The following is a 25,786-nucleotide window of genomic DNA, read 5'->3' as shown; positions in this document are numbered from 1 at the left end:
CTTTTCTTTTGAGTCCTGGAAGTTATTACAACTGTAAGTGCCAAGAAGAAATATGCTTCTGATTCTTTTTCTAGTTTGCCATTTTTAAATCTGTTACTGACTACGTAACAAAGGTTTTTTAGAATTATAGCTAATGTGACAGTGGTAAATTATCTTTGATTAAGGGCTTGAAATTGTTTTCCTATGGAGGAAGGACATGGTACTTGGACTTTTAAAAAAGTCTTTTTTATTAAAGTATTACATATACATATAAATATGCACAACTTATAAGTGAACAGATTATAAATATATATATATAGCTCGATATATTTTTAAAAAGTGAACACAGACTTTGGTTTCTAGTCTGGCAGGTAAAGAGCTTGGAAGTTGTCACTCTATGTTAACAAGTAAAAAATTGAGAAAACTGAAAAATCAACAACTCTTCTTTAATTTGTCAGAGAAGTACAATCATAGGGCAAACTACTGCCCCCAAAATTGGAGAGACAGGCAGATACAGAGAATTACAACTTAATGGAGCAGAAACCTCTGCAGGAACCACTGCCTGTGGTAGGAAAACCTAATCTGTACTTGAGGAATTGCTGAAGACTCAGTGTGGATAAGTCTGAAAGTTAAAACTTCAGAGGGAGCCAGACTGAAAGGAAGAAACGCAGTTTGAATAGAGTGTTAGAATGAGATTCAAAATGAGATTCAGATATGTCAGGGATATTGGAATCATCAGACCAGGAATTAAAAAAAAACTATGATTAATATACCGAGGACTTTAATGGATAAAGTAGAAAACATGAAAGAGCAGATCATAATGTAAGCAGAGAAATGGAAAATCTAAGAAAGAATAAAGAAAATGCTAGAGATCAAAAACACTAACAGAAATGAAGAATGTCTTTGATGGACTTAGTATACTGGACACAGCTGAGAAAAGAATCTCTGAGCTTGGGGATATGTCAATAGGAACTATTTTTCCAAAACAGAAAAACAGGAAAGAAGCACTGAAACAAATATATACAGAATATCCAAGAACTATGAGACAGCTACAAAAGGTACAGCATACATGCAGTGGGAATATTAGGGGAGAAAAGAGAGAAAGGAACAGAAGCAATATTTGATGCAATGACTGAAAATTTCTCCAAATTAATGTCAGGCATTAAGCCATGTATCCAGAAAGCTTAGAGAACACAGAATAGATGCCAAAATAGCTACATGTAGGCATACCATATAAAAACTGCAGAAAATTAAAGATAAAATCCTGAAAGAAGCCTTAGGAAAAGATACCTAGAATAACAAAGATAAGAATTATATCTGACTTGTCTTCGTTAACCATGTAAGCGAGAAGAGAATAGAATGAAATACTTAAAGTGTCAAGAGAAAAACACCCACCAACCTAGAATTTTATGTCCTGTGAAATTACCCTTCAAAAGTGAAGGAGGAATATACTTTCTCAACAAACAAAAATTGAGGAAATTTATTCCCAGTAGATCTGCCTTGCAAGAAATATTAAAAGAACTTTTTTCAGAGATAAAGAAAATGATATAGGTCAGAAACTTGGATCTACACAAAGAAAGGAAGGGCACTGGAGAAAGTATCAGAGAAGGTAAAATAACTTTTATCTTTCTTAATTCATCTAATAGATTATGATGTGTTCAAAATAATAGCAACAATGTATTCTACTATGTATGCTTTCACATATATATGCTTATATATGTCTAAGAAATTAATGACAGCAATGACACAAGGCTTGGGAGGGAGGAATTAGTATTATTTTGTTATTACAAGATACTCTTTCTACCCATGAAATGGTATGTTATTTGGAAATGGACTTGGAATAATTATAAATATATATTAGAAAGTCTAGGGTAACCACTGAAAAATGTAAAGAAGTATAATTGATATGCTAAGAAAGGAAAGAAAATGGAATCATACACATGCTCAGTTATCACAAAAGGCAGAAAAAGAGTAGAACCCAAAAATAGGAACAAAGAACAAGTGCAACAAATAGAAAACATTAACAAACATGGAAGATATTAATTCAGTATATCAATAATTACTTTAAACATCAATGGTCTAAAAACACCAGTTAAAGGACAGGTTGTCAGAGCAGATCAATAAAACAATATCCAACTATATGTTGTTTCAAAAACCCAGTTTTAATATAAAGATTAAAAGTAAGTGATGGAGAAAGATATTCCATGTTAACATTAATCAAAAAAGTGGGAGAGGCTCTATTTCAGGCAGAGCAGACTTCAGAACAGAGTTATCAGGGATAAAGAGAAGGGCATTACATAATGAAAAAGGGGTCAGTTCTCCAAGAAGATATAACAATTTTTAATGTGCATGTGCCTGACAACAGAAAGTCAAATACATGAAGCAAAAACTAATAGAACTTCAAGGAGATACGGATGAATCCACTGTTTAGTTGCAGACTTCAGAACCCCTTTATTAGAAACAGACAGATCCAGCAGACAGAAACTCAATAAAGACATAATTGAACTCAATACCTTTCATCAGCTGGATCTAGTCAACATCTATAGACTCTTTCAACAATAACAGAACATACTTTCTTAAGCTCAAATGGCACATTAACCAAGAAAGACCCCATTCTGGGGCATGAAACACATCTTAACAAATTTAAAAGAATAGATACCATAGAGTGCTCTCAGACTTCAGTGAAATTAAACAAGAGATCAATTACACAACAAAGCTGGAAAATTCCAAAATATTTGTACATTAAACAGCACACTTCTAATTAACATATGGATCAAGGAACAAAAGTGTTACTAACTCTGCCCATGGATTTGATAACCTAGATGAAATGAACCGATTCCTTGAAAGACACAATCTGCCAACTCATACAAGAAGAAATAGATAATCTGAATAGACCTACATCTTTGTATCAATAATTAATAATCTTCCAAAACAGAAAACACCAGGCCCATGTGGGTTCACTGGTGAATTCTATTAAACATTTAACAAAGCAATTGTACCAGGTCTCTAGCCTCTTTCAGGTAGAAGCAGAGGGAGTACTTTTGAATTCATTCTACAAGGCCAGCATTACCCTAATACGAAAACCAGACAAAGATAAGAAAACTACAGGCCAATATCCCTCATGATCATAGATGCAAAAATCCTCAACAAAATATTATCAAATCGAATCTGCGACAATTTACAAAAGGAATTCTATGTTATGACCAATGGGGTTTATCCCAGGTATGCAAGACTGGTTCATCATTTAAAAATCAGTTAATATAATTTATTACATCAACAAGCTGAAAAAGAAAGATTACATTCTATCAATAGATATAAGAAAAACATTTGACAAAATTCAACACCCATTCATGATAAAAACACTCAATAAACCAAGGAATAGACAGGAACTCCCTCACCCTGATAAAGAATATCTACAAAAAATCTACTACTAACATCATATTTAGTGTTGGAGCTTTTCCACTAAGATCTAGAACAAGGCAAGGAGGTCCCTTTTCACCATTCCTTTTCAGCTTTATAATAGAAAAAGACAAGAAAAGGAAATAAATGATATACTGATTGGGAAGGGAAAAATAAAACCATCTTTGTTTGCAGATAACATGATCATGTTATGTAGAAGATCCAAAAGAATAATTTTTAAAAATCAACTCCTGGAACTAATTAGCAACTATGGCAAGGTTTCAGATACAAGGTTAATGTACAAAAGTCAATAGCATTCTTATTTACCAGTGCATTAATCAACTCGGGCTACCATTTAAAAAAATGCCATAGACTGAGTTGCTTAAACAGCAAAAATTAATTTTCCCACAGTTCTGGTTGCTGGAAATTTGAGATCAGAGTACCACCATGGTAGGGTTCTGGTGAGAACTATCTTCCTGGTTTATGGATGGCCACCTTCTTGTTGTGTCCTCATGTGGCAGAGAGAGAAGCTCTGATGTCTTTCTCTTTTTATATGGGCGCTAATCACATCTTGAGGATCCTCATCCTCATAACCTCTTCTAAATCTAATTATCTTTCAAAGTTTTCATCTCCAAATACTATCACATTGAGTGTTAGGGCTTCAACATTTGAATTTTAGAGGGATACAATTCAATCTATAACATTCTGATCCTAGCCCCCAAAATTCATGTCTTTGCATTCAAGATACACTTATTTAATCCCAAGAACCCCCAGAATCTTAACTTGTTCCAACATTAACTCAAAGGTCTCATGTCCAAAATTTCATGCAAATATCATCTAATATGTGGGTGAGATTCCAGGTATAATTAATCCCGAGGCAAAATTTGTCTTCAGCTGTGACCCTGTGAAACCGGACAAGTTATGTGCTTCCGAAATAGAATGGTGGAACAGGCATAGGGTACATAGTCTCATTCTAAAAGGGGGAAATGAGAAAGAAGGAAGAGATGATGAGTTCCAATCAAGTCTAAAACTTAACAAGGCAAATTTCATTAGATTTTAAAGCTCAAGACTAATCCTCTTTCATTTGTTGTTTCACCTTCTAGTCTCCTGGGGTGGGGTTGCACCTCTGCATCTCTGCCTTAGAGGGCTCCCACTCCCAGGGTGGCTGCCTTCTGACTTGTTGAAACTGAGACAATGCCTCAGTTTTTGAACCAAGGAGGCAACCCTGATGATCTCGGAATTACTTTAGGGATGGTTCTTTTCTTTCCTTGAAGGAATAGCACATAGTTGTCATTAGCTCTGTGGTCTGGTCCTGTAGGATCTAAGAAGTTCAACAGACTTACTTTGTCCTATCTCTGTCTTCTTCAATTCAAACTGTCAGTGTTTCTGCTGGTATAATCCCAAAATTTCTTTATCAAGTGATAGTTCAGCCACATCCTTAGTATTCTTTTGCTAACATGCTTTCTAATTTTTTGTAACATGGACAAGTTGAGAATTTTTCAAACCTTTAAGTTCTGATTCCTTTTTGCTTAACAATTCCTTATTTAATTCATTTTTCTCTTCTCTCATTTTACTGTAAGCAGTCAGTAGGAATCAAGCTGCTCCTTCAACACTTTGCTTAGAAATCTCCTCAGCTAAATATCCAATTTCAGTGTTCACAAGTTTTATCTTCTACAAAACACTAGAACATTCACATCATTTAGGCGTACTTTTTTACACTTTGTAACAAGGATCTCCTTTCTTCCAGGTTCCAATAACATGTTCTTCATTTCCACCTGAGACCTCACCAGCATTGCCCTTAATACATTCATATTTCTGGTATGCACCTCAAAAATTCTCCAGCCTCTACCCATTATCCAGATCCAAAGCTGTTTCCCTAATTTTAGGTATTTGTTACAATAGCACTCCACTCTCAGTACCAATATCTATATTAGTCTACTTAGGTTTCCATAACAAAATACTAGAGATTAAATGGCTTAAACAACAGAAGTTAATTTTCTCATAGTTCTAGAGGCTAGAAGTCCAGGATCAGGTGCTAGCATAGTTGGTTTCTTGTGAAGACTTTCTTTCTGGATTTCAGATGGCCACCTTCTCACAATGTCCATAACAGCCAGCAGCAAACAAGTGATATTTGAAATAAAAAAATACAATCTCATTTACATTACATTATGTTATATTTACATTAGCACCACCAAAATTGAAACCTCAAGTAGATGTCTAAGAAAATACATGAATTTTATGAGGAAAGCTATAAAACTCTGATCAAAGAAATCAAAGAAGAGCTAAATAAATGGAGAGATTCCATATTCATGGATAGAAAGACTCAGTATCGTCAAAATGTTAGTTCTTTCCAACTTGATCTTTAGATTTCAGGCATTCCTCCTCAAAATCTCAGCAAGTTGTCTTGTGGACATTGACAGACTGATTCTAAGGTTTATATGGAGAGGCAAAAGCTCCAAAATAGCCAACACAGTATGGAAGGAGAAGAACAAAGTTAGAGGACAGATAATATCTGACTTTAAGATTTATTATAAAGACAATGTGGTATCGGTCAAAAAATAGACACATGGATCAATGGAACAGAATAGAAAGCCCAGAAACAGACCCACATAAATATATTCAACTGATCTTTGATAAAACAGTAAAGGCAATACAATGGAACAAAGATAGTCTTTTCAACAAATGGTGCTGGGATAAATGGTTATTCACATGCAAAGAAATGAATCTAGATGCAGACCTTACACCAGTTACAAATATTAACTCAAAGTGGATCAGAGATCTAGATGTAAAATGAAAAATTATAAAACTCCTAAAAGTTAACGTTAGAGAATATCTGTATGACCTTGGGTGGCAATGACTTTTTAGATACCATATCAAAATCATGATCCAGGAAAGAAATAATTGATCAACTGGACATTGTTAAAATTAAAAACTTATGTTCTGCAAAAGACATCATCAGAATGAGAAAACAAGCCACATTCTGGGAGGAAATATTTGCAAACGACATACCAGTTTTTTACTGATTTTGTATATATACATATATATGTAAATATATGTTTACATATGTACATATATGTTTATATGTTTTATGCATATAAAGAACTCTTAAAATCCAACAATAAGAAAATGGACAACTTGATTAAAAAATGGGCAAAAGGCCTGAACAGATGACCTCACCAAAGAAGATATACAGGTAGCAAATATGTATATGAAAAAATGCTTCTCATCATATATTATTAGGGAATTGCAAATTAACAGTGAAATACCACTGCATATCTCTTAGAATGGCCAAAATCAAAAATACTGCCACCACCAAATGCTCACAAGGATATGGAGTGACAGGAATTCTCATTCATTGCTGGTAGGAATGTAAATGTTACGGCCACTTTGGAAGACAGTTTAACAATTTCATACAAAACTAAACGTACTCTTACCATGTGATCTAGCATTTACACTCCTTGTTATATACCCAGGTGAGCTGAAAACTTATGTCCACACAAAAATCTACACATATAATTTTATGACATCTTTAATCTTAATTGCCAAAACTTGTAAACAATCAAGATGTCCCTCAGTTAAGTAAATGGAAAAACTGGTACATTTAGACAATGGAATGTTATTTAGCACTAAAAAGCAATGAACTATAAAGCCATGAAAAGGAGAAGGACTTTAAATGATACGTTACTAAGTGAAAGAAGCCAATCCGAAAGGCTACATATCATATGATTCCAAGTATGTGATAATCAGGAAAAGGCAAAACATGAAGCCATGCACTGGGGGTCATAGATAGGGAGGGATGGATAGATAGAGCACAGGGGATTTTTAGGGCAGTGAAAACTACTTTGTATGATACTATAATGGTGGATACATATCATACATTTATTTGTCCAACCCATAGGATGTATAATACCAAGAGTGAACCCTAGTGGTTCTATGGACTTTGGGTGATAAAGATGTAGGTTCATTGATTGTAACAAATGTACCACTCTGGTGGATCATTTTGATAGTGGAGGAGACTGGCAAATGGGGCTGGCAGGGTGGTATATGGGATATCTCTGTATCTTTCTCTAAGTTTTGCTGTGAACTTGCTCTAAAAAGTAAATTCTGTTTAAATTGAAAAAAAAAAGTGAACTTACCTATGTAATTATGAGGTGAAGAAAAAAAAGCATTGGTAGCGTTATAGAAGCCTCCCTTAGGCCTCTTCCCAGTCATTAGCTTTTCTTTCTCTCAGTACTGACTTTAAACAGTACTGATTAGTTTTGTCTGTTTTGTCATCTTTATATGGAATCATAAGAGTGCATCTTTTTGTATGTGTAACTTTCAACATAATTTGTGATATTTCATTTGTGTTGTTACATGTAAATGGTTTTTTTTTTTTTTCAATTTAGTATAGTATTCTATCATAGGATTTACTACAACTTATTTTTCGGCATGTGAAGTATAATATCACTTCTGGCTACTCAGAGACATTTTTGGCTTCCTTCCTGATTATTGACTACATATGCGACTCAAATAACTGAAGTGTAACAGTATGAGTAAAATAAATTTATGTTTATTTAATTTTTAGTAATAAAGATAAATTTGTAGACTGATATACATTTAAAACTAGTAAGGTATTAGAAAGGTTTTAGGAATTTTTTAAATTATTTAAATTTTCTAAATTTTTTAAATTTTTTAAATTTCCCATTCAAATTATAATTTTTAAATTGTTTTACATTATAAAGTTGATTTATTATTGCAGTGCTAGCACTATTGACTGATTAATTACATTTCACCTTCTGATTACTTATATGCTTTGTGTATAGTTTTTTGTGTTATTGGTGGTGTTCCTTTGTACTATTTCTTATTGTGCCACTTGATTGTCATTTTGTAAAATTTGAGTAACTACTTTATTAATTGAAACTATAGGGGATAGATAGATGAATTTTTTTGTTCTCTGGGAGTTGAGTTAAAAAAGATGGAGGGAAAGTGTAAAGGGAAACAGGAATAATAAGAGTGTGATAGTAATAATTATATAATCAGCATGTTAGAAAATAACTAGGGTGTGGAGAATGATGGTCATTTTTTAAAAGCAATACTTGTAACATTTATTTTATTACCTGTTAATACCAGTTTCTCTTCTTATCTTCCCCTATTAGAGAGACTGCATAAAACAAGTTTTATGCTAGCAGCTGATGAAATACATTTGAATTACATAAAATCCTGAAAGGTAGATCAGAGAAAAGCAAAAACTTAAATACTTTTAATAGTATGAATAATTAGGTCAATTATACGTAAAAGTGACTAATAGTGGTGCTACTTTGCCAAAACATAAAAACTAACAGAAAAAGCAAAAGCGTTTTTCAGTTCTATAAGAAAAAAAATCAACAAAATTTATAGACTACCTCAACCCCCATGGATACATGAAAGTGTTCAGCTTTCTGTTTTTCTGTAATTTATCATCAGTAGTCAATTATAACAAGTATCTCTTTTAAAGGTGATAGAAAGCAGAAATAGAATAGGAAAGGAGATGGTCAAATACTTCAAAAAGCTATTTATATCAGGTGATTTGCAAACCTGAGACAACAACCTAGATTACCTAAGAAGAGGCAGATGCTATTATAAAGCCCCTAGCCATTCTTTAACCCTTGTGAGGTACAAAAGCCCCTGAAAACTGGAAAGATTAAAATGTAGCACCCACCTTATAAAAAGGAAAAGGAGGTAATTTAGGTAATTTGAAAATTAGAAAATTGTTCAATTCATAATGACCTACAGCAATCCTAGATAATCCAGAAGCTGGATTTTAAATTATTCTAGACTGATTGTAGCTCAAAATCTATATTGCCTTTTCCTGTGTATCACTAGAAGTGGTGAGCTAACAAGTGGCTGTATGAGGGATTTAGGTTTTCTAGGACAGGCTACTTTGATCGGGAGCAATAAATGAAATATTTTGTTTTGTCTAAAGTAAAGCTTTGATTATTTCAAAAGACATTTCTGTGAACAAAGTAATAATTGGTTGGAACTTTTTTTTTATACTGATAGTTTTGGCCTGGGAGGATACATTAAATGATGTTTTTTGAGCAGAAATATATTTCTATCGTTCTGTGCTAGTTGCTGAGGAAAAGATGTGGATTGGTTCTTAAGCAGTAGGGTTTTTTAATCTAAAAGGGCAGATAACTGCAAATAAACAACTACAGTATGTAATAATTTGATTTGGTTTTGTAGCATTTTGAATTTGAATATCTTTAGATGAGATTTATGCTTTACAATCATCCTGCCTGCCACAATCATCTTGCCTGCCATACTCATTCATGTTACCTGCCTGGACCTGAAGGCATTTGGATATTTGTATAAGACATAGCATATATCCTAAAACCTACAACTTTTTTTTTTTGAATCACAGTAATATAATGAAAAAATCTTGTGAAAAGTAGCCATTTCACTAAATTAATTTGAAGCATAAGCAAGGAAATTTCTTTTATGTTTTGATTGGTTTTATGTACCAAACATAAAACAACTTTTCTTGATTGTCACACTGATGTCTAAAGTAGCTAAATAAAAAATTGTAATTCTTAAATTGGCTTCTCTTCCTATCTACTTTTTTATGGTGGTGCAGTAATTCTCCCTTATCCTCGGTTTTGCTTTCGGTGATTTTGGTTATCCTCGGTCAACCCTGGTCCAAAAATATTAAATGGAAAATTCCAGAAATGAACAATTTATACATTTCAAATTGCACATTGTCCTGAATAACACGATGAAGTCTTATGCCATCCCCTTCCATCCCATCTGGGACATGAATCATCCCTTTGTCCAGCGTCTCCACACTGTGTACACTATGCTCCTGTTTGTCACTTAGTAGCTCACTTGGTTATCAGATCGGTTGTCTCTTACATAATCACAGTGCTTGTATTCAAGTACCTTTATTTTAGTTAGTAATGGCCCCAAAGCACAAGAATAGTGATGCTTGCAGTTCAGATCTGCCAAAAAGAAGCTGTAAAATGCTTCCTTTAAGTGAAAAATGTATGTATGTATGTATGTATGTATGTATGTATGTATGTATATATGTATGTATGTACATACGTACGCACATGCACACACGCACATGCACGTATATACTAAAAACAATATATATAGGGTTCTGTACTCTCCATGCTTTCAGACATCCACTGAGGGGGATCTTGGAATAGGGAGACCACCAATTAGCAGGGACTACTGTACCACCATTTTTCTTGCCTCTTTTACTGGAAAATCTGGAGTTAATCTTCAATTTATTTCTTTTTAATTGCTCCTATCACACCCATTACCCTAGCATAACAAATTAGTAGGTTCCTGTGTTTAATTTTCCCTGCTCTGTCTATAGTGTCAACAGTGACACTGGGTAATGAGTTGGATGCTGTATGTTATTACCTTTAGAAATTCCTAGATCAAGATAGTAGATAATTGAAGCATTATTTCTTGAATTAGAGTAGGAAGAAATTAGCTAGAGTATACCTTAGTTTTGACAGTTCCAACTTCATCTCCCACTTAGATTTTTAATGCTCAGAAAAATGTCAGAAATGTTCCCCTTGCTCCAAGTGAGTAATATTAAATGTAACCTTTTTTCTAGACTGTTCAATAAAATGTTTCAACTAAGACACTTATATTAATCAAGGCCATTAGCATACTTATATTAATCAAGGCCAATTGACAAGAATTGATAGAAAAAAACAAATTAAAATGTCTTAAATAATAAAGGAAAATTATTATAGTGTAATTGGAAAGTCCAAGAATAGGGCAGATTTCATGTGAGGCTGAAACCAACGGCTGAGATGTCACCAAGGACCCAGAGTTCCTCCATCTTTCATCTCTGCTTTATATAATTTTGACCTCATCTTTAGACTACACATGGTGGCCGAGCAGCTATAGACGCTCTCCTTCTAGCCACAGAATGGCTGCTTGGTCACAGTGTCAAACCTCATATCCTCATGCACTGTCATCTGAAGGAAGAGGGCATATTTTCCACTAGGTGCTATGGAACTCCTTAGGATAAGATAATGATAATTGCTAATTGATCTCATCAGGATCCATCCTTGGAACTAGGTATAGGTGGTATTTTATGCAGACCAAATGGAGCTGTGAATGGGGGCAGAGTGGGTTTCCAAAATGTGTTTGGGGGCTGTCCTAAGAAGGCGGAATTGATAATAGACAGTAAATCATAGATGTTTACTAAAATGTTTAGCTGTTACTAGTTAGCTTTTATTTAAAAGACAAATGCTCATGGTCTAGGAGGTTTAGGGTGAAGTTTGTGCATGTGTATTTTTTTTTTTAAAGTTTCTTAGGTGGTTCTGTTGCACACCTGTGGTTGAGAACCACTAATATTACAGCATCATTTAATTCTTAAACATATTAGTAAAGTAATCCAGTTATGCTAGATACATTTCTGCCTCCAGAGGGCACTGTTTTTTGTTTGTTTTTAATGAAGGAAGAATTAATTGCTTTGTTTATAAACTGAACCTTTAAACATTTAATTTAGGACTTAGTTCATATGTTTCTGACTTTCTGATGAGGTCATAAGGATTGAGAGTATTTGGTTTCAACTTTAGTAGAACTCAAGAATTCCAAACTAATTTCTTAACCGTCTCTAAATTATAGTTCAAAATCTTTTTTAGAAATTTCTTTGTATACGTACCTTAGAAATGTACCTTTGTATATGAATATAGGAAAAGTTAGATTGAAATGTTTTGTCTTTTTGTTCCAATTTCTTTAAAAAGAGAATGTAGTGAGTCAGTTCATACAGTTCATGCACATATTTTTTTCTAATGATTATATTTGTCTGGATTATAAAATAAGCAGAATCCTTAGCAAAGATCTTTCAAGTGTTGACTTCAAAATATTTTTCTGCCTAGAAAGGCTGTCTGAAATTTTTTTCACACAGCATAGCCACTGATTCCCTTAGATTTCTTTGATTACTATTATAGCCTATGGAAAATGTCAATAAACTTCAAAAATATAAACTACCCTTCCCCAAAATTTTGTTTAATATGTTGTGGAAAGTTACCTTACCCTGGATAGTTTATGGGAAAGGTGGAACCTGTTCTTGGTGTCATCTCAGGAAAGTAGATTAATCAGCAGTGCTCTAACAAAAATTAATAAATTGTTGTTTTTCTCTTTATTTTGCTTGGTTCCTTTTCAGAAAATTAGTGACTTTTGAATCACTATCCAGAAAGCATATAATTTTAATGACTTCATTTGACTATAATGTGAATGGTTTCATCATCATCGTTTTTATAATTTTTCTTCCTCCAGATAAATAATACAGTGTTTGTTTTATCACTTCAAAATTTTTAGGTATTTGGTCCCTCTCCCTCTCTCAATTTTTGGTTAATGTTTTAATTGTCCCATACTTATTTTAAAAGTTCAAGAAAATCTGAAATAACTCTTCTTTCTAACAAAATTCAATATAGTAAAAAGGAAGAATTAAATATAGCATTCATTTTAAAAATGGATTTAAATTAGAATCGTAAAAGAATAGTTATTTTTTTAAGACATCTTAAATTTCACCAAAGTATTTTAGTTCTGTGAGTTTGTAGGAGAGGCATCTCTTTACCTTCCTGCTTACATTAGAGGCAACCCAGAAAAGCAAGAGAAACCATATAAAGCAGCCTGAGTGCAGCTAGAGAATTTAGTAGAGAGAAAGCAACTAGACTCCAAAGTTTCTTTGCCTGGTCATAGAAGGGAAGTAGGTTAAATATTATGGGATAAGTATATGGTTCTGATCTTTAGGCCTACCTTATCTGGTTGCCTTCTGGAATTGCAGTCTAACTTCATTTCTATAGTGACCTATATTCATCTGCTTAGATCTAGTAAAGGTAGTGAAATAGAAGGGACTGATGATGCACACTGGGGCAAAATACAAAGTGATAAATATACATTTTTATATTTCTTTGAGAAATTGGCAAATAAGCGTTATCATTAGGGGGTGTGATGGCCATAAGCATTTGCCAACTTAGGTATCTGCCCCTGATTCTGTTAGGGAGGTTAAAGAGACATATATTACTGCCATGTCTAATGCACATTCAATTTGATCCCCTTTTCACTACTGTTTCATGTTTTAAAAAAACATTCTGTGAATGTTTAATACCCAATTTTTTTCGCCCTTACATGCAAATAACTACAGGAAGGTAAGCTAATTTGGGCAAATCGGATGGCTTGGAATTCTGACATACTGATTGTTTTCTTACAGTTCACTAAGTAAACATTTATTGAGCATTGCTAGGTACCCAACACTAGTGGGTGTAAGGAAATGAATATTTTTTTGAGCACTTACTGGGTGCTTAGTACTGTTAGAGTACTTTACGTTAATTATAAAAGTTTGTGTAATGCTCAAAAGCTCAAAACAGCCCTCTGAGATAGTGATGGTTCTCTTTTCACAGATGAGAAAAACCAGGATTTATAAAAATTAAGTATTTGCTCAAGATATAAAGATAAATGAAATAGTGGAAATCAAATCCCTTCCTATTTTCTCAAACTTCTGGCTTGTATTCTTTATGGGTCATTTCTCCATTGTTCATTATTAGCAGGATAGTGATTTTTTTAAATGGCCATGGATTCCTCGACACTTCTCTAAGTGAGAAGTGGAAATCTATGTCCCCTCCCCTTGAATCTGGGCAGGTTGATGACTGCTTTAACCAATATAATATAGTGAAAATAAAGTTGTGAAACTCTGAGGCCAGGACAAAAAAGGCAATGTCACTTCCACCTAATTGCAAGCATGGAACACATACTCAGAGGCTTCAGCTGCCATGTAAGAAGTCCAGGTACCCTGTAGCCACCATGCTGTGAGGAAGCCAAGGTGCATGGAGAGGCTACCCACCCCAGGTGCCAGACATGTGAGTGGAGAAACCTCCAGATGATTCTAATCTCCAGCTGTTGAGTCTCGTTCACAGCTGAGGTCCCAGATACAGTGAAGCAGAGTCATCCCCACTATTCCCTGTTTGTATTTGTAACACATAGAACCTATGAACATAATAAAATGCTTGTTATTTTAAGTCACTAAGATTTGGGAGGAGGGTAGTTTGTTAATTAACAATAGTAACTGGAATGGCAAGTGACATAAACCTTCTTTCCAGTCCACATGATCTCTCCTTTTTCGCTACACATTTACTACACATGTAGTCAGTACTAATTTGTTAATATTTACTCATTTTGTGATTATTTTATTTGTGGCACTTTTCTATTCCAAGTAGGTCATAAACTTCTTTAAGACAGTAATGATTTAAAAAATTTTTTTGACAAGTATTCATCTATTGCCTATTCTGTTGGAAGCACTGTTCTAGATACTGGGGATACATCAGTGAACAAAAACAGACCAAACTTCCTGCCTTAATGTTGCTTATATTTTAGTGGACATTTTCTGTCTACATTGCTCAGAATGCCAAATTTATAGTTGTTCATAAGTGATTGATAAAATTAATATTATGCTTCTCAACCTTAAAGATTTTTCTGAGAATTGTATTATATTAGAGATTTTAATAGAGAAACACTAATAGTTAACAGTGCTATAAGCAACTTTATTTTGAGCCAAAAGTCATTTTGCTACTGTCATATTTAATGCTTCATTAACATTTCAATTAATAACATCTTAAGTTCCTTTTTAATCTAAAGTAATGTTTACTTTCTTATATAGTTGAAGACAGACACTGTTGAGAGTTTTCATTATCTTTCACATTTGTGTTAGACCTCTGAGTAGGGAGAGAAGAAAATTTTTTCTTGGAATTGCTGTTTCAATCCTAACTGTGAAGGCAGGCATGCAAATGGAAAGATAGTAGTAGTAGTTGGCTTTCTTCAGCCCAATATGGCAGTAAGTAGTAAGTAGTTAGACATTGTGAAAATTGGAGAGGGAGTCAAAAGAAGCTTCAAAATGTGAATATGATATACAGTATTTTGATCCATCATGTTTACCTTCTTTTATACTGTTTTTTTTGAAAACTTCTTAAGTCATACAAACCAAAATACCTAAGTAAGAGTATTTTGATTATACTGGTCATACTTTTTATGATTATACTTCTTAAAGTTACAACTCAAATGATATCCCCTCTACAAAGCTTTTTATCAAATTAGCAGTAATTATTTCCTTTGTTTACTTAGGATGCTTTGTTAAATCTCTAATATAGCAGCAGTCATATAATGTTTTGTTATATTGTATCTCTCTCTGGATTGTGAGATCCTTTAGGGTAGGAGCTGTTTTACTCATCTCAGTGTCTTTACCGTGCTCTTATACATAGACACGATATAAATCATGTATTACGTTAAGTTGTATTCAAACGTAATATGTGACTAATAATGGTGAGTGATACTTCGGTCTCTTCTTAGTTAAAGTAAGAACCTAAATAAGTATTAGATTTGCCAGAAATATCACATTGCCATCTCCCCACTCCCCAACCCCATCAAATTAAATCTAGCTGTCAGGCTCTACTAGTCAGGGTGGCAAGTTGTCTGCCCTCCTTAAGGTGGTCCAAAAAATTTCAAGGGATTGTGCAGTCCAAAAAACCTGAGTAAAAGGCAGAGATTGTTCCAGTTTTAACTTTCAAGATGCTCCCTCTCCAAGTCTGTGTGATCCCTTAAAAGAAAAGCTTAGGCATGGGGCTCTTTTGCCTTTGTTCCAAAGGCCGCAACGACTAGTCTTCAGTCTTCCAATCTCCCTCATGCAATTCTATCAGAGTGCTGCTGTCTGAGAGTGAGAGAGAACCCCAGCTATCATTTCTTCTTTTTCTAGTTTCTTAAAGTGGAAGTTTAGGTTATTGATTTGAGATCTCTCTTCTTTTATAACATAGGCATGTGTAGCTATGAATTTCTCTCTAAGCAATGCTTTTTCTGCATCCCATGAGTTTTGCTATTGTGTTTTGTTTTCATTTATCTCAAAGTATTTTCTGATTTTGATCATGATTTCTTCTTTGACCCATTGGTTATTTATTGGAATCTATTGTTCAATTTCTACATAGCAGTGACTTTTCCAAATATCCTTGTTATTTCTAGTTTTGTTCCATTGTGGTTGGAGAACATACTTTGTATGACTTCAGTTCTTTTAAGGCTTGTTTTGTGGCCTAATGTGCTCTATTTTGAATAGCGTTCCATGTTCACTTCAGAATAATGCATAGCCTTCTGTTGTTGAGTAAGGTGTTCTGTAGATGTCTGTTAGATTGAGTTGGTTTATATTGTTGATCATATCTCCTTTGTCTTCTGTCTGCTCAAAGCTGCTTTTGACCCCCATAGTGATTTTTTTCATTTCATTTATTATACTTTTCAACTACAAAATTTCTATTTTAATTCTTTTTTAAATTTCTGTCTCTTTATATTCTGTATTTTGTGAGGCATTGTTTTCATTTTTTTGTTTAGTTCTTTAGACATGGTTTCCTTTAGTTCTTGGACATGTTTTAAATAGCTGGTTTAAAGTCTTTGTCCTATCAGTCCAATGTTTCGGCCTCCTCAGGGACAATTTCTATTGATTTTTTTTTTTCTCCCTGTGTATGGGTCATACTTTCTCATTTCCTTGTGTGACTTGTAAATTTTTGTTGAAAACATTTAAAATAATGTGACAACTCAGGAAATCAGATACTCTTCTCTCTCCAGGGTTTGTTGTTTTATTCCTGGTGGTGGTTCGTTTGTTACTTTTCTGAATTCTATAAAGTCTGTATTCTTTGTCACGTGTAGACACTGAAGTCTCTGCTTGGTTAGCTTAATGGCCAACTAATGATTGGATGCAGATTTCCTTAAAAGGTTGAAACCAGTACATTTCTCAGTCTGCTGAGGGACTCTCAATGTGTGTATTGGGGCATGCTTCGAGGCTCAGGCATTTGACAACTCTGCTTTAACTTTTACTTCCTGCTTGCACAGAGCTTCAAGGTCAGCCATAAATGAGAACTTAGAGCCTTCTCAGGTCTTTCCTGAGCCTGTGCACAGCCTACACGTGTACATGGCCTTCTTGATTTCAAGGAATGTTTGAGAGCTTTTCAAAACCATCTATTGACTTCTCATTCCTCAGGTTTTTGTTTAAGCCCTTTGATTAGCTTTTTATGTGCCCAGTTATGCACCGCCTAAGGCATTCTATGTTAAATAATTACATCTAACTGTTTTCAGCAAATGCTTCCAGGGAAAAGGCTTTTTGTACTGGACAAGCCCAAATTTAGGTCATATAAAGACATCCCTGCAGCTGAGGTTGTCCAGGGAACTACCAGATAGGTCAAATAATGATAATTCTCTGGAAATATGGCTTTGAATGTGCTTCAACCCCGTTCTGCCCCCTTTGTTGGCTGACAGGCTGCTGACTTTCACCATAATTGTAGGATGTTGATTTTTAAGGGTATTGCAGAGCTGAACCAGGAGAGAGAGAATGGAAATAAGGCACATTAAAATGCCACAAAGCTTGTTTTTTTAACCAAGATTCAGCTGTTATTTTAAAATTTTTTAGTAAATGCTGACTGGATTCTGTAAGTTTTAAGTTAATTTCCAGAGTTCTGGAAAAGTTGATTTTTGATAATTTTTGCTTGTTTTCTGATTGCTTTTATGGAGGAGAGACTATTTGGAGATCTTACTCTTTTATTTTTACATCATTCCCTTCATTTCTTTTCTCCTCCTCCGAGAAGTTAACTTCTCTCCCCGCACCGTGCCCCCCCCCACACACTCACACACCTACCTCCTTCTTTTGCGTCATTCAACTTAAAACACCAGCAACTATTTAATTTCTGCTGTGATAGTCTCAACTTAATTTTCCTCAGTGAGTCAATGGATGGGGTGGTCTTTTGCATTCTTGACATTTTCTGTTTTTCCAATTCTGTTTCTCCTAAGGGTCTTCTTAGAGCTGTGAGAAAAATTTACAATTAATAACTCAAATTATCCTACCACATAAAGATAAAAAAATAGATAGTGAGGTTGGATAAAAAACAAAGTGATGTCTAGTCAAATAAATAGAGTACTGCCACCAAAAAAACAGTTTTCTTGGACTTCAAATAAATTACTAAAACATTAGAAAATGCTAAAATATTAGAACGATATAAAACAAAATTTAGAGTTTTAAGAAAACTTGTTTTATCATCTGCTTCTGTGTTTATTTTGATTGTTGTTCTTTTGTCCTTTCAGGATGCTCGACATGCAGCAGAAGGAGAAATATATACCAAACTTAATCAAAAAATTGATGAATTTGTTCAGCTTGCTGATTATGACTGGACAATGTCTGAGCCAGATGGAAGAGCTAGTGGTTATTTAATGGATCTTATTAATTTTTTGAGAAGCATCTTTCAAGTGTTTACTCATTTGCCTGTAAGTATAAAACATTTTCAAAATATTGTTTTGTAATTTTGATTATTAAAGTATATTTTAGAATTCAGTTTTAGTTTGAGGTTTACTTGTTAAAACCAACTACATAGTTTGAATATTTTATTTTCAATATTGTAAATCAATTTGTAAAGAATCACAACTTAGTTATTTGAAGTTTTCATTTTTTTTACTTTTTAACCAAAATAACTACAACTTTCCACCAAAACAAAAATAAAATCATGAATTTGACAGTGTAGACTTAAACAGAAATAAACTCTAATAAGAGTAGTTTTTATAAAAGTCAGTATAGTCAGTGGGTTTTTCAGGTAGAAAAAGCCAAGAAATTATTGGATATTTTTAGGCCAGAGATTAAAAGTAAAATAGGAACATTATTCCATTCTGATACATAGTCATAGCGCATCTACATTTTGAACAATGTAATGATGAAACATTAAAAAACAGATATAGCAGGGACATTTGGGTATGAATAGGCTGAAACATTGGATTCTTCAGATGAAGAGTGCAAAAGCCAAAGCAATTATGGTGGGACGTACATGTTATCATTAGGTATATTCAGAAATAATAGAACTATGGTTAAAACATGGATGGAGTAGTTTTTGTACACATAAAATAGGAAAAAACTTATAGATCCTTTTATCTCATGATAAGCCATATCTCAACACAAAAATAAAGTATTTAATTTGGAGCCTATCCAACTGCTTCCAACCATCTCCCTTGTTTAAGATGGGGAAAAAAAAATGTTATTCTCTTTCTTTGTCAGGAGTTGTTCCAAAGGGCTGATTAGAATAGTTGAAGGAAAGTGTTGCTAAAAAATAGAAGAATTTCTTAAAAAGATTTTAATCATGAATGTATGCCAAAGAACTTTTAGAAACTTACCCTGGAATGATATTCCTAATTGCTGTCCTTAAGTTGAAAAAGGGAACCTGTATGTATATTTAATTTTTATATCAACTGATTTCTTAAAAAGTATTCCTCATATAATACACATTAAATACTTATGGAATAAATTCGAATTCATTTTGTTGTCAATATAAATCTCCATGCTTCCAGCCATCCTCAATAATAAACATGTACATGTGCATGCACTTGTATACAGATATGCCCATTATGTTTTTATGTTGCAATATCTACTTCACAGGTTGGCACCAGGTGATGGGTAGGGATTTTGTGCATAACTGTGGTAAGATTAATAGAGGGTATATGTTAAAAGTATTTGGGGTAAATGCCTCATCTCAGAGGCTGATATCTGGAGAGAAATCATACTTTCTTGTAGGACATATTCTGGTGACATATTCTTGAGTCTCTCCTGGCCTAACTAAATCACGCATAGAATCTATGATGATGTTTTGTATAGTTTTAGTGAGTATTCATGTGCTATTTTGAATTTTTATGTCATCTAATGTGGGTTTTTCTATAAAGAAAATAAATTTTTAGACAGTGTAGATCAACAAATTCAACAATAAATATAGGGCATGATCAAATAAAAAGAGAATTATAGTTCACATTAGGAAAAGAGAAAATAGTCCTAACAACAGTGTACTCCTATTTAGGGGATGAACTACAAGCATAATCTCTAAGCAAAAATGTTAAATTATTGACTATGGTAAATTTTAGCCAAAGTTGATAATTATATCAGGACTTAGTGTATTCTCTGAAATCCTGAAATTGTGTAAAATGTTCATCTAAATAGTTTTATTTCAAGTAAAGAATAGAGGCAATGTTATTAAATGTATATTTTTTAAGCAACACATGGCATTATTTATATAAGCTACCATTTTTATTTAAACATTTTAAGCTAAAAATGATTCATTAGATTCAAGTTTACCTTTGACCCAAATAGAGAGAGGGGCCAGTTCTGAACACCTTCCACCCTCAAAGAAGCTTCAGAAGATATTTATCATGTTCAGTCCCAGGTCATCTTAAGCAGAACTAGCTATCCCGCTAATAGACATGAGGAGTTAAGTAAGTATGGAGGCTTTAGCTGTGTTCAGAAACACTGCTGTGAGTGAGAGTCAGTGGGAGCTGTGAAACCAAGGGCCACTCTTTCATATAGTTCAAGTATTGGCCAATACTGCAATTGGACACAGAAGTAGATTCTGTGGGGTAAAGGCGTCTCTCTTATCCTTCAACCCTAAAAAGTACTTAACACTGAACACTTTTAGTTTAAAACTCCACTGTTGGCTTTACTGCATGTTTAGTTTTTGTCAGTCCCTACCATTGTTGTGAAAGAATTTTTTTCTCTTTCAAAGGCAGTGTTGATGTGCATTTGCTGACCGCATTACCCAGTAAAAGTAATATTGGTACCAGAAAAGTTATAATCCACCCAATAGAATTTTGTTCTCTGCTCACAAGGTAGGAGAACAATAAAAATTAATGGGTAATAATGGTTTTGATGGAACCCAGGGAAAGAACTTTGTCATTTTCACTTTTCTGCTTCATTTGTGACAGCAGTAGAAATCTGTAGGATTTGGAGGATCACCAGAATTTTCCACTTGAATACCTCTATCTCCAGGGTTGGATGAGTGAGAGAATTGGCATATTATTTCCTTCATCTTTTTCTCTTAAGAGAGTCAGCCAAGCTATGCAGGGGATGGAAAAAGTAAAGAACTTTCTTGCTTCCATTTTAGCTAACGTATTCATCTGCATTTTGCTATGCTCTAGCAGAGAAGCCAGCTTTCCACTGGCCATAGGACTTTGCAGCAAGCTAAATAGGCAGTATTTATAATAATGATAAGCAGTATTTATAATAATAATCAATAGGCAATATTTATAGTAATAATAGGCAGTATTTATAATAATGATAAATAGGCAGTATTTATAATAAGGTTTTTCCCCATTACCCCTAGTGTTAAGCTGCCTCGCTAAATGTTTTATTTGTCCCATGGAACTTGTGTTTTATTACTCAGTTAGAGCTAAACACATTTATATGTTATTGTTCATGGGGACTAGGGCATTGAAGTGAGGAGAGCATAGGATGGGCTCTAGAGTTAGAAAGACTTAGGTTTGAACCTTAGATTTGTAATTTACTGTCTATGGAATCCTGGCAAGTTGCTTAAACTCTCTGAGCCTCGTACCTTCTGCAAAATGGGCATAATCCATTTTTCTCATAGGACTGTCATAGGATGAAATTATAAGAATGTGTATAAAAGTTGCCTGGCAGGGCGCTTGGCATAAAGTAGGCACTCGTAACAAATATTAGTTTTGTCTTTTCTCTGTTATTGTTTTAAGGCTGTTTATAGTATTAATTTCATTTTAATGTATTTTCATTTTAATGTATTTATGCCTACATTTTAACTCACTATTTAGCTGTGGATTCTATACTTTTGCACTGTACAGCTATTTAAAAAATTATTAATTATGAAAAATATTCACTATAAAACTAGCTAATGTCAGTGAAGTCTGAATAGTATACGAAATAAATATTATTTTATCCCTAAATTAGTACTCTTGGAATCAGCAGATTTTACTCTTTCAAATGTGTAAATGACCCTCCTCATTTCTAAAAATTTTTTCCAAACGATTAGAAAATACAGCTAAGTATAGAAGAAAATAAAAATTATTTTGTCAAAGAATGACCTACTGTTAACATTTTGACATATATTCTATGTCATCTTTTTCTATGCATTTAGGACACTTACTTTAATCTTAATTTATAAGCATTCTTTGGGGTAATTTAAAACAGCATTAAAGATTCATTCACCACTTATGTGTATATAAATAGGAGAAATTGTTGAGCAGCTCAAACCTATCCAATTCTTCATGATTGCCAAATGGACCTCAGTAGCATTTTACTGTGAATGTACTGCCCAGAGACCCAGCACTGGTCTGCTTCTGGAAAGAATAATTAACATTTCCTTCCTTCATAAATGCTACTCATGTGTTTGGTTCAATAAAGATATTTTGTTGATTTACAACCACTAATGGGTACATGTAAATGATAATGATTTTTTAATTTCTTCACGTTTATTTGCTAAAGGGACTCAATTTATCCAAATGTTTATATTAACAAATGTTTATTTTCATAGTAGAAATAAATAGAAGATCTTGAATCATCAGTGTGCTCATATTTCTTCCTTTCTAGAAACTGTTGTTTTATCTTTAAAGTAATCTTCTGTGCTTATATTTGCTGCTACTCTAGGGTTTTTAAACTAATCTGCTTTCTGTTTGAATTTTAAATATCAAAACTTTTTTTCCCAGAGAGATGTTTTCTTTTTTCTTTCAAATATAATTAACTCAATTTTTTGCATTAATAGGAGTGGTGATGAACAATTTAAAAAAATAGACAAAATGTTTAGGAATAACGAGTTCATCTTTGGCATGTGGTTCTGTTAATTATATGTTAATATAATTGAGTATTTTTCAAGAAAATCATTATCTGGTTAAAAGTATATCTCGCTGTAGAGAACAGATGCTCAAAAAACAGTTCATAAAAAGAACATCTATTAATAGGATTATTCCTCCCAATATCTTTTACTCTAAGATTACAGATGCCTTCCTACTGAGAGAAAATGGTACATCTCATCTCAGCTGTGCATTCAATGACATAATGTTTATAGCCATAGTAGTAGTTAGACTATGGAAATCAGCAGATCTTACAAATCAAGACTTTTTTTCCTCAGAGAATTATTGTTAAATATTTACTAGCACAGCACTAAGTATAGCACAGTTTTTAAAATCACATTGTCAAAGAAAAATCATTTACTTTTTATTAACTCAATAAATAAATCAGACTATATGTTAAATCATAAAATTAAAATGCTATAGAAGAAACTACTTAAAAGACAGGGAAATATGCCCTAAATGTTATTTGATCTTTAGAGTTTTTTCTCTTGGCTTAATTGTTTGCTTTCGCCTGTTAGTGTTTTATTGATGAGCTAATTTATTGTCCTTTAAAGTTTTTATTTTTTTTTTGAATGTATCTGGTATCACTAAAATTTTAATATACATTTTTTATTTCCATAAATGATTTTAAAACATATACTTTCTTTAAGTGAGAGTCAAATATATATTCAATAATAAATGAAGATACATGGTTTAGACAGAAATAGATAATATTTAACTTTTAAAATCATTCTCTTTTTAAGAATTTTTTTCTGAAGAAGCAGCACTATGTTAAAAATTTCGAGAGTTGAGGTCTATGTTTTATTCTTCCAATTAACCAGTGCTGTGAAAGTAGACAAATCTTTCAACCTTTGGATTAATTTGCTCATGTTTGTTTTATTTCATAGAGCCTAAAATAAAGATTTTGTTTTGATTTACTTTTATTCCAGTTAATACATGTACATGGTAATAAGTCAAATAATCCAGAAGAGTTTGAGATGGAAAATAGCCTCTCTCCCTGCCCTTTCCTCAACCCCCAGTTACACTCTCTCAGACTACCCGTTGTTCACCATATGTTTCATTTCTTCTGGTGGTTATCTTAATAAGAAAAAAATAGAGACTATCTAGTGATTCTTTGCTATGAAAGATAAGGCACACATAGCAATCTCTCCCTTCTCCCTTTTCCTCCTAGTTACATTATGATTTATTTCTTTTATTATTTTTTATGTAAAATAGTTATATTTCTATTTTTTGGTTCCTTCTACTCTAGTCAGTATCTTAATTCTCTTCTATTTAAGATAATGGTATCCACCTCCCTTCCCTTTACTCTATCAGTTCTTCATACTGTCTTCTGATGGCTTCAAAGGCCTTTCTCTCTAATTTGTACTAGTCACTCTCTGGAATTGCTAGATTATGCATAACTGTTATCTTGGGTCTTGCCTTTTCTGCTCTCTGTGTTGAGAACTATTTCCTTGATTCTTCATTGTTTTTATTACTTTACGAGTTGGTTTTTCCTCAACTGCCTGAATAACTTCTTTCTAAAAGGAAAGTACACTAAATCTTTGCATATCATAAAATATCTTATGTCTCATGTTTAATAGTTTAGCTAGTTATGTAATTCTGCGTTGAATAGCTTTTTCTCTGATAATTTTCATTTCATTCCTCCATTGTCTTCCAGCATCCAGTTTTTAGGATCTGTTTTTTTTCTTTTTTTTTCATTAAGCCATATGTAATTTATTTAAAACATAATGGAAATGACAGGTATTTCTAATTCCTGAGAAAACTTTGTTTTGTCTATGACTAGGGCCTTATTATAATCTTTTAAATAGAACATAAAATGTTTATTTTTATAATGTTGGTTACTTTTAGTTTGTTTTTTTTAATTTAAATTTTATTTTATATTAGTTTCAGGTATACAGCACATTGGTTATACATTTATGTAGTTTATGGAGTGATCCCCTGATTACTCTATCACCCATCTGGTTCTATACATAGCCATTACAATACTATTGACTATATTCCCTGTGCTCTACGTCCGGTGACTATTTTATAACTACTAATTTGTACTTCATTTCTTCACCTTATTCACCTAACACCCCTCCCCTCTGGCAATCACCAGATTGTCCTCTGTGTGTGTGTCTGTTTTTATTTAGTTTGTTCCTTTTGTTCCTTAGATTGAACATATAAGTGAAATCTAATGGTATTTATCTGTCTGACTTATTTCACTCAGCATAATACCCTCTAGGTCCATCCATGATAGTTGGAAATGGGTAGGATCTGTTTTTTAATCCTCAGCATTCTGAAATGTCATGGGAATGTGTGATGTGAGCTTTTATTTCATTCAATTAGCCCTTTACTCAGTGGCCCCTTCCAAAAAATTTGTGTCCTTATTCAGCACAGAGAAGTTCTCTTCTATTATTTTTAAGATAATTTTGTTCCATTTTTCTGTTCTCTCTTTCCTGGATTCTCATTAGTTAGATGATAAGGTTCCCAAATTGGTCCTCTATATCTTTTATCCTTCCCTTCATTTCCTATTTCTTTACCTTTTTTGTTCTACATTTTGGGAGATTTTCTCAATTTTATTTTTCAGCCCTTCTATAGACTATTTTATTAATTATACTTTTAATTTCTAAAGAATCACTTCTGTTTTTAAGTGTTTTTTTTTATAGAATACTGTTCTCTCTTTTAAAAACATGGATATGTTATCTTTCAAATCTCCCAGAGTATTAGAGGTTTTTTAAAAGGTATTTTCTATTTCTTGAATTATTTCTGTTACCCTCAAGTAGATTTTTTTTTC

At 33.2% G+C, this 25,786-nt stretch overlaps 1 protein-coding gene across 2 annotated transcripts in view; it reads left to right on the top strand.

Moving 5' to 3' along the window:
• The window catches only part of EXOC6 (exocyst complex component 6), a 167,726-nt gene that overhangs the window by 88,145 nt on the left and 53,795 nt on the right, over window positions 1-25,786 (top strand). For both annotated transcript variants that reach the window (XM_025042301.1, XM_025042300.1), the window contains exon 18: window positions 18,472-18,651. In XM_025042301.1, coding sequence (XP_024898069.1) covers window positions 18,472-18,651 — 180 coding nt within the window. The remainder of the gene's footprint in view (window positions 1-18,471; window positions 18,652-25,786) is intronic.

This window comes from Pteropus alecto, unplaced genomic scaffold (genome assembly GCF_000325575.1).
Source record: "Pteropus alecto unplaced genomic scaffold, ASM32557v1 scaffold88, whole genome shotgun sequence".
Lineage (NCBI taxonomy): Eukaryota > Metazoa > Chordata > Mammalia > Chiroptera > Pteropodidae > Pteropus > Pteropus alecto.
The sequence above is the reverse complement of the archived record's forward strand: the minus strand, read 5'-3'. Positions and strand labels throughout refer to the sequence as shown.